General features: G+C 40.3%; 1 protein-coding gene across 1 annotated transcript; it reads right to left on the reverse strand.

The window, feature by feature from the left end:
* Nucleotides 1–2,203: 2,203 nt before the first annotated feature.
* Nucleotides 2,204–6,553, reverse strand: LOC134001341 (G-protein coupled receptor 135). Its single transcript, XM_062440907.1, has 2 exons — nucleotides 6,438–6,553; nucleotides 2,204–3,554 (listed from the first exon to the last, which is right to left on the reverse strand). Exons 1-2 carry the CDS (start codon nucleotides 6,551–6,553, stop codon nucleotides 2,204–2,206), a joined length of 1,467 nt encoding a protein of 488 aa, XP_062296891.1.
* Between the last annotated feature and the right edge of the window lie 4,127 nt (nucleotides 6,554–10,680).

The following is a 10,680-nucleotide window of genomic DNA, read 5'->3' on the forward strand; positions in this document are numbered from 1 at the left end:
AGACAGCCTTTCTAGCTTGTATTGTCAAAATGTAATTGGACATTAACACAACTATCTATGAAAAAATAGTCAAATACATGTGCTGTGCTTCTTTATTCTTTTAGCTCTATGTGGTTTTGACATGGCAGTATCACTTTGATTTAAATCATCGCTTCAAAAAAATGTTCAAATGTAAAACTGATTATGAAAGAAACTATCTATATAAAGACTTGTAGCATGCCAACCTCCCCCCAGATAAAAATTAATTAATTACACCCTCCAAGAATATTCATGCGAAGATAACTTGTCTTAATCACTCTGAAAGCTAGCATTACTTATTTTCCAATTTCTGTGTTACAGCTCAATACAAAATAGAAATTCTTTGTGTGCTCGTAAAAGATGGTTTCTGCACCCCTTAAATGTATGAACATAGATTATGTGGGCCTACCGAACTGATTTAAACCCTTTGAACCAGCATCCTACTTAACTTACCTTGAATTCAAGAGCAAAGACCAGGTGAAGCAGCACCGTAAAATTTTAATTGCATAATAAAAAAAACATAAGAGATAAACTAATGTGCATTTAAAACAAACAAACCAAAAAAAACTCATAAGTGGACGGTACCACTCTTTACACACGACAGGATGAAACAATTCTAGACAGTAAAATCATCATAATTTTCACCTGTGCCAATGTTTCCTTTTTCAGATCAGGTTTTGCTTTCAATGCTGAATTTTATTTTCAATACCAAAATTGAACTGTCACTGTTCCAGCCCCACAGTGTAGCCCTGTTGAAATTTTCAGCACTTGACAATTGACAGACTGACTTTAATACTGATCATTTATGGTCATTTTGTGATAAGTGGCTGATTGCATCTCTAAGTTAATTAATCCATACATCTGATGCCAATATGTACTACTTCATTTGCAATCTAAACTGATTTCACAGTATATATTTTAACAGTTTGTCCTTGTTGTAACAGACATCACTTCTGGTTCACAAGCTTCAAATGTTCCTATGCTGTTTTTTAGAATGTAACCCAAAACTTATTGAGGCACATTCCAACTAATAACTACACAGATTAATGATCATAAATACAATAAAAGTAATAACAATATGCCATGAATCAAAAATAAAGCCACAACAGTCAGACACACACAAATGCAACAAGTCCTCAATAAACAGATCATTGGTCAGTGCTGTATCCATGTAACCCATGTGACTGAAAAAGCTAATCATCTCAGGTTTGGTTAAAGTTAGGGTTAGGGTCCCTTATGACCATATGAACACAGCTGGAGAATCCAAAGCAGAGGAAGCTATCTATCATATCTATTAGCTAGGCCATATCATCCTCTTTATGTAACCTGCTCTGCGGGAGTATAAGTTAACACAAATGTTGGCAGTAATAAGATGTGAGTCAACAGTAAAGATGTTCATTTGTTCAGCTAGCTAGCATGGAGAGCTTTCGTGGCTGGTTTGTGCTACATCGGAGCAGCTGGAGGGCTTGCCAGTTACAGTTATTCTCCAACCAATGACCAACCATGGACAACCTCAGCTCTGACACCTTCCAGAGCAGCAGGCTATTTTAGGTTTGGTCAACTCCTGTCCCTGCTTCTGATACAGAATACTCTCATCATTAATCACATGACAAAAAGAGGTTGCTTAGGAAATAGTAAACTTAGGTTGTATTGAGTGTTTGAACAAACAGCCGGTGCTGTGGTTTCTCTGGTGAGGACAGTCTAAAAATGAAATTGTACAGTACATTACATTTAAAGCATGGAAGAATTAGGATTAAGGAAATGCTCAATCTTTTATCAGTTTTCCACATCCACATGCTGCATTGCAATTTACATACATAATGATATCTGACATGATGACTGTTGTAGTACAGCACACACCTTTAAATCACAGGGAGTTCCAGAGTTCCTGCACATGGATCCTTTGTAGGGCTTCATGGTGTCCTCACCAAATAAATACATTTTATTTCATCATCATTTTGCTTTTGTACAACAATGGCGGTTTGAGTAGTTATCAACCTCCTTTACATTGTCTTCCCACAATTCAAGAGAGAACCTCATCTGCAAACTGGTTTATCCTTTGTTGATTGCTGGGATAAAATCAGGTGGTGGTTTGGATCATAAACATTTTTGAGAGTCTGTAAATGTCACAAAACATTTTCTTTAGATCCATCCCAGCAAACAGGTTCAACATTTTTCCAAAATGTCACAGGCTGGTGTCAGCTGTCTTCATTTTCGGTGTGCTGACAGTGTTGGGTAGTGTTGCAGTATCAGGCTGGGCATCCCTGCAGAAGAACACAGCAGGGTTTTTACAGGCCCACATTGCCACCTCTCCTCCCCCTCCTCCTTTTCCTGGACTTGAACTTGACAGTCGGCTGTTATTATTTACCCCCACCCGACTCACGTAGCGGTCCCTTATCCTGTCTGCTTGGTTTAGCCGGACCTCGCGGTTCTGCGTTTGACTGGACAAATAAGCTGCAATATTTCTGGTCCGATAGCCCTCCTCTCTACTGCGCCCCAGTAACATGGATATGTTGGGGTTCCTCAGGGCATAGATCAGAGGGTTAATGGCTCCATTTGCCCAGGCTAACCATATGGCTACTGTGTCCATTGCAGGGTTGAATGTGTAGTCCCCCATTGCTGTGACCAATCCCATTAAACAATATGGCCCCCAACAAAAAATAATGAAAACAATCATAATGAGAACTGTGGTGGCTGTGCGCATTTCACTGTAGAAGCGCAGTAAGTATGCGTACGTGGTCACCGGCCTGACTCGTATCTCCGAAAGCCGAACTGTCTTACAGATGTTATAATGACAAAAACACATGAGGGAAAAGGGCAGTAAATAACAGACGACAATAAGGCAGATGCTATAAGCTGTCCCCATGCGTGAGGTGCCAGAGTGGAACACATACATACAGTGGTAGAAACCTCGCTTATGGATTTCTGTAGGTGTTCGGACTAGAAGATACCAAGGCAGAGAGAAAATGACTGCAGTCAACCAAACAGCTATCAATAACCGAGTGGCTTTCTGGCGCCCTATTTTAGCCTGTGGTTGTCTGACTATGGCGTAGTACCTGTCAAAGGAGATCAACGTCATAGTCAGGGTAGAGATGATGCCAAAGCAGGTGTTGAAAAACCCATTGGCCACACAGAAACGATCCCCAAACATCCAGATTCCATCTTTACTGAAGAGCATGACGAAGGAGAACGGCAGGCATAGAACAGCCGTGAGGAAATCGGACAGCGACAGCGACATGATGAAAGCATTGGTCACCGTCCGGAGTTGTCGGTGTTTGATGATGACAATCACAACCGCTGAATTACCGAGGCTGGAGAGGAGGAAGATGGAGAGGAGTACCAGGGCCTGAGCTGCCACTGTGATGCCCTGCAGGACTGAGTTACTCTCAGCGGCGCTCAACACCGACGGGGTCGATGCCTGATGGATTTGGCTGAGCTCGCTCCCTCTTTGGTCTGTGAGCGCTGATATGTTCCCTGTGGTTCTCACTGTTGCCTCTGTAGTGGCAGTCACTAGGCTGGTCACTATGGAAACAACCCTAAAAAACAAAAATAGGAGAAATCATTGTACAACAAGAATATTGTGGATACAACTAGCACTTTATGCATATGAAAGAAAATAAAGTGTTCTATTTGCATTCGTCTTGCTGCAAATATCAATGTATGCTATTTGCACCCCAGTACAGGAGTGCATGCTGTCGAGGGGAGTGTCTGGAGATATGCGGAAGATTCCCGTATCCCACCGGGACAGCGGGATAAATATACGTTGCTGTTCTCTTCTGTATATCATATAGTAATTTGTGTCCGGTGAGATATATCATTTCTCGGCGTGACAAATGTCAGGTGTGGCGTGTGAGCGTGAGAGCAGCTTGAAATGCATGTCTCACGGCCTGAGACTTCAGAGGTCTGACATGTATTTGGTATCCATGGCAACCATAGATCTGTCAAAATTTGATTTCCATCATATAACAAACTGAAGGTTGTAAATTCAGACATTTTCGGGTTGTATGCATTTACTTAACAATTGAGATTTTCCTCTGAAAACATTATCAATAAATAACTGCTGCTGCAAAGACTTGAACCAGAGTCTCCTGAACTAATGACGGACACGCTGCCCGTTACGCCACCGCTTCGTTCCTATAAAGTAATGTGACAGCCCAATATGTTTGCTAATACTGAAGATAGATATTGGCGACAAATAATTTCTGGCTGACAAACTGACGCTTGTATGCATTCACTGAGGAAAGATTATGAAAATATAATACAACTTTCCCGCCAGAAATGTCTTTAGAACAAACATTAGAGATGAAACCTTTCTAAATTCGCCCTTTTCTGCTGGCGTGGAAGATGAATGTCCGCCATGTTTTCACGTTGCTATACGTCTAGGGTACAAATAGCTCAGCTGTGTGGCCGAGGCTATTGTTGTACCAGGGGTGCAAATAGACACTCCGTTTTATTAAAGTGGAGTGTTGTATGAAATGTTTTAATAACGGGTGGCTGTGACTCAGGAGGTAAAGCGGGTCGTCCACCAGATGGAATCTCCGCCGTTCAATTCCCGGCTCCTCCAGTCCACATGTTGATGTGTCCTTGGGCAAGATACTTAACCCCAAATTCTCCTGATGACTGCGCCAATGGTGTATGAATGTGTATGAATGGTTAGCTCTCATCTGATGAGCAGGTTTGCACCCTGTGTGGTAGCTCCTGTCATTAGTGTGTGAATGGGGGAATGTGACTTGTAGTGTAAAAGCAGTTTGAGTGGTCAAAAGACTAGAAAAGCTCTATATAAGTTTAGTCCATTTACTATTTAATGTGATAGAGTAGCGTCAGTACCAATACTGAAAGCTTACTGTTTTTGATACCTTTGATAAATTCTTAAATTGTGAATGTTATCTTAATGTACTGAAATAATAAATAAAATATGATATAAAATTGGCAAAATTGAGATTCAAGTCTGTAACTATCTTACAGAATGGGTAAAGGAGATTTTTTTAAAAACTGACCAAACATTTAATGACAGCTTTTGATACTCCTTTTTGAACTGTTTATATTTTTTTCCAAAGATTACTATAGATTTGTATTTATGTCTAATCAATACAAACAATGTATTAATTTAGCTTACTGCCATCTTGAGGAAAAAACAACAACAATAATTACACAACCATTTTTACTGGTTTTCCATGCTTCAATCATAACCAGTTCAATTACTCACTACAGGACCACAAAGTGACATCAGATAGAAACCCTGCAGTGTGGGTTAAAGCTGCAGTCTGTAGTTTTGAGACGTATGGCGCTTTTCCACTACACAGTTCCAGCACGACTCGCCTGAACTGACCTCAATTGGCTTCCAAACTAGCTGTGATGACACAAATCATGCTCATAGTTACACATCAAAATGACATTGAAGGTAAGCACAGAGAAATGTTCCCTTTCAGGAGATGAATGTGAAAACACACATCATTCTGCACAGAGAACAACTCAACTGAAAGAACAAGCACAACATTTCTGAGTGGGAAGAGATCAAATTTGAAAAGAGAAAAGGTCTAAACCAATCAGTGGAGGCAAGCCTTGGTGTCCTGTCAGAAATGAAACTTACATGAATAGAACCACTGTGACTGGGAGAGTGTGGACAAGTGGAGAGAAGCCCTTCCACTTGTGTTCAATAGAATGAATAAAGTATTCAACAATACCAAATTTTGTATTACTTTCCTATTTCACACTTATGTCTTGGCACCTTATTACAGCTCGACTGATATATCAGCTGATATTGACCTATCAGTATTGGCGAATATGTTGTCCGATATGTGCCAATATTTGTATTTATTTTTTAAAGTTATATAAGCAGCATTTTATGTACACTTGATAATTTTTCTTAATGAAGGTTTTATATATGCATGCTTTTTTACTTTTTGTTTTGTTTTTACTGTTAAACTGTAAACTATCACAGCCTCCATTACATATCTTTATCACAAGTGATTTGATAACCACATCTGAGGGGTCGCTGCTAAAAATGTGTGTTTATGTATATATTCTGCACATTTAATATTATCGGCCAATATATCGACATCAGAATATTTTGCTCCCTAATATCTGTATCAGCACCGGCCCCTTATATCCAATATCAGTCGGGCCCTACACCTCATGTTGCCAGATAAAAACCTGAACTATTCAGAGGTGGACACGTCCTCTGGTGCATGTCAGAGATTATACACATTTATTGTTTCAAGCACTGAAGGAGCTGTTTTAAAGGTCTGATATTAATCATTTTACTGTAAAACTATAACCTTCTGGTTTGTGTCAGCTAAGGGAAGTGTGGATGTTGTTGGAGCTGCTAATTTAAACATTCAAACTCTCTTTTGAAGCTAATGTGTATAATGTACAATTAATTCCAAAAGCAGAAAAAATTGGAGTGGTTGATGAATTACCTTGGCACAATAGGTGAGGCAGTGCTCAGCTGGTTGTTGAAGTTCAGACCTGAAGTGTCAGCTGTGTAGTTGGTGCTGCCGCTGCCCTGCAGGGCTGTGCTAACAGGTGAATCCATCGATGCAGCACAAAAACAGTAAAACACTCATCCCTCGTCTCACGCACACATGTCCATTCAGATTTAGAGTCCGTCTTGGTGTCCTGGATTCAAACATAGATGACAAGTCCTCTTCATCCATTTGTAGTGTTCACTTTTCATCATCTGATAAACACTGACTTATTAACTCTTTTGGAAATAACTATCATAGTGCTATATTTAGTCTTTTTTCTGGTTAACAGTGTAAAACAAATGTCTCTTATCATTAAAAGAAATGACACCTGAACATTTTTGACACTGTTAAACTGTCATTAACTGGTCCTGTGAGTAATGATATGTAACACTAATTATACTCCATTGTTTTGCATTGTGTATGCCACACAGCTCTCCAGTGACCTTTCTTCTATTTAAACCCAGCTCTCAGGATTAGGAGGTCTCTGACTGATGCCTCGACTGATCCACAGGAGCCCATCATGAAAAATAAATGTGTCATTTTGTCACTGAAACTCTACTACAGAGAACATAATCTAGAATGTTTGACTGTGATATGACTGAAGATTGAACCACCTGTTGTTTTTTATTTGGATTTCTCTAGGTGGAAATCTATTTACAATTTCATTTAAAAACACACTGGCCAAAATGTGTTCACACTATTATTGAACTAATCACCTGTACTAAATCACAATAAATTGCAAATTGCATTCAGTGTTGCCAGTTTTTGCCACCATGTGATATAAAGCATCACTGTATCCAGGTAATATTAGTGTGGCTGCTTTACTGCTACACACATATCATTATCTGGCCGGATTCACAGCTGGCTTCATTTAGATGTTACCACAACAAAGCTTTACAATAACATAACATCATGTTGAACACATTTAGCACCAGGCCATCACCTCCTCAGTCTTACCGGGAAGTTATTTGTTTTTTGTTGACATTCCATCAACATTAAACCAGAGTCGTGTTTATATATTGTTGAAGCATCATATTTGCTACATTACATGATACATTCCCAGTCTGAGCACAGTCTCACAGTCTTGCTTTGAACCTAAGTCGTTGTCTTTCTACGTTATTAGGTCCAGACTGGTTCCTGGTGGTCCAGCTTTGTTCTAACGGAGCGTTTTTCCTCAGTCTGCTTATCCAGCATATTCTCCATGAACGCCACCGTAGCGATATATTCACAACTCCAGGTCGTTCCAAACAACACTGTAGGCTACATGTAGCGTTTCCATTTGGCCTTTATGATCCTGCATTAAGGAGAGGAGAAGACAGTCAGTCCGTTTCTTTTCCATTAGCTGTGTGGAACGCCGCCGGAAGAGAGAGGAGAAGCAGCGGTTGGTTTCAGAGAAGAGAACAGAAGAGAAGAGAAGAGAAGAGAAGAGAAGAGAAGAGAAGAGAAGAGAAGAGAAGAGAAGAGAAGAGAAGAGAAGAGAAGCCAGTTGTGCCTCCTCCTCTTTTAACATCTGTGTAACCTCCACTCGCATCTGTCTCTACCTGCGTCTTATCCCCCTCTTCTTCTCTGAAGCCACGCCTTCTTTATGAACCATGTTGCCATGGTAACTGCTGATCGATTTTGCATGTCCCCGTAAGTAAAATAGCATTATAAGGGATGTATAGCAACCGGCGTATATGTCATGTAGCTTAGTAAAAACAATGAATATGATCAGTTATTTAGTCATTATATATATAGTTATTTTCCATACAACACAGCTGTTTTTGCCATGGTTGAATCATGAGCAGCATGAACTGCCCATTTTAATAAGCTAATAGCTAATCTGTTGTAATTGTATTGTAGCTATGTCTCTGTGGTTTGATGGTTGGTCAGCTTGACCACCATAACACCAGGTATGGAAGTCTGTGACTGCCAATATTAAAATCACACCCCAGCTGATTTCACTGTTTTCTTCTCTGCCTCTCTAATACCTGTACAGTTTTTAAATACCAGGGGCCATAAGGGGATGAAAAGACGATTTTAAGTGCCCAATGACTGACAGAGGCCCTAAAAAATATTAGATCATGAGTTTTTTAAATTAACATATCATCATTAATAGAAATGTATAGAATATTTCATTTACAATTAAACTAACACATAAAACAAACACTTTATTTGTATGCAGAGTGTTGAACACATGTCTACGCAGTGTTATATTATCACAGCTCAGTGTCAGTAAATATTGAACTGAACTACAAGTGAGTTCCAAGCTTTCACGGGTAGAGGTGTGGTTACAGGTATTGTGCATGTTTGGTGTGACCTGTGTGTGGTGGTGGGGCCCAATGTGGTATCTCTTCATGGGGCCCAAAGTTCCTGGTGGCGCCCCTGGAGCCAACCTCTGAGAAAGTCCACAGAAATGAGGTAATAAAGTTTGATAATTAGCGACCAGATAAGAAAAGAAACTCAACATATCATTTTAAGCACTGCTTATATATTGCTACAGCGTTTACTTAGCTGACCCAGTAGTATAAGTGTAACATGCCTGAGTATTATAGCTCATTGTCATAAATATTACAGCCTAATGTGTGTAACATTGATGTTAACAAATGTAATAATAGCTAATGCTCCAATCTATTGTACTTGGAACTCAGAAAAAAAGAAAACAACCTTTGGCATGGAAAAGTGCAATGGAATAGTCAGAATTCCAAGTTGGAATGTCAGGCAAGATCCCTGTAGCCTGAATTCACTGACAGCCACATACCTAACACTGGCTAGAAGTTGTCCTCCAGATTATCCAAGCCTAGGTTTATTTATTTATTTCACTGATAGCCTACTTATACTATGATTGAAACTGTGATGAGACTAATGATTTGAACAACTTCCGACCCATCTCAAACCTGCCATTTCTCTCCAAAATACTAGAAAGAACTGTTGCAGCCCAGCTCCACACCCACCTGTCTGACAATAATCTCTATGAACAATTTCAGTCTGGCTTCCGTCCCCTTCACAGCACCGAGACAGCACTAGTGAAAATCACCAATGACCTCCTGATGGCATCTGACTCTGGACTTCTCTCCATTCTGGTTCTCCTCGACCTGAGCGCAGCTTTTGACACCGTTTCCCATGAAATCCTCCTGGACAGCCTTCTTCCACTCTGCCACCCATCGCCCTATCGGACTGCTTACTGGAAATTAAATCATGACTCTCACTCAACTTTCTTAAACTCAACGGCGAAAAAACTGAGGTCCTCCTCATTGGTACCAGATCAACCTTAGCAACACTCAACACTTTCTCCATGTCCATCGACAATTCCACTGTTCCTACATCCCCTCAGGTAAAGAGCCTGGGTGTTATCCTGGACAGCACCTTATCTTTCGAAGCCCACATCAATAACGTTACTCGGACTGCATACTTCCATCTACGGACCGTCTCCGTCCCTCACTTTCACCAACCTGCACCGCTATCCTGGTAAACACCCTGATCACATCCCGTCTGGACTACTGTAACTCTCTCCTCTTTGGTCTTCCGCGGAAATTTCTTCACAAACTCCAGCTAGTACAGAACGCAGCCACTCGTATCATTACCAGAACCCCCTCTATTGAACACATCACTCCTGCCCTGCAGCAACTTCATTGGCTCCCTATCAAATCCCGCATTGACTTTAAGATTCTACTCCTCACTTACAAGATCTTTCACAACCTGGCACCATCATATCTCTCGGAACTGATTCACATCTACACACCCTCCCAAACTCTCTGATCCTCCTCTGCCAACCAGCTCTTTGCCCCATCTGCCAACTTAACTACCATGGGGGGTCAAGAGCTTTCAGCCGATCTGCCCCCTGCCTTTGGAACTCTCTCCCACCAGATATTTGCACTTCGGACTCTGTCTCCACCTTTAAATCCCGCCTGAAAACGCACCTATTCAGAGTAGCATACTCTGTCTCACACTAACTATGCATCACTTTCTTGTTTATTTGTTGTACTGATGCACTTTACAGTCACATTCATATTTATTTCTTTATCTTTGCACTAAACGTTACCTGATTTTATTGTTTGATGTACTGTTGTCGTGTTTTTTGTGCCTTGTAAGGTGTCCTTGAGTGCTTTGAAAGGCGCCTTTAAATAAAATGCATTATTATTATTATTATTATTATTATTATTATTATTATTATTAATTGTATTTAATAAAGTCTCAAAAAACAACTGCTTGCTCT

The sequence above is a fragment of the Scomber scombrus genome, chromosome 19 (genome assembly GCF_963691925.1).
Source record: "Scomber scombrus chromosome 19, fScoSco1.1, whole genome shotgun sequence".
In the NCBI taxonomy this organism is placed as follows: domain Eukaryota; kingdom Metazoa; phylum Chordata; class Actinopteri; order Scombriformes; family Scombridae; genus Scomber; species Scomber scombrus.

What these genes read in the sequence shown, in the direction of transcription:
- LOC134001341 (XM_062440907.1), bottom strand. Translation starts at nt 6,553, where the DNA reads ATGGATTCACCTGTTAGCACAGCCCTGCAGGGCAGCGGCAGCACCAAC. An exon ending in GCCTCACCTATTGTGCCAAG is followed by an intron (nt 3,555 to 6,437) that starts GTAATTCATCAA and finishes TTTGTTTTTTAG; the next exon opens with GGTTGTTTCCATAGTGACCA.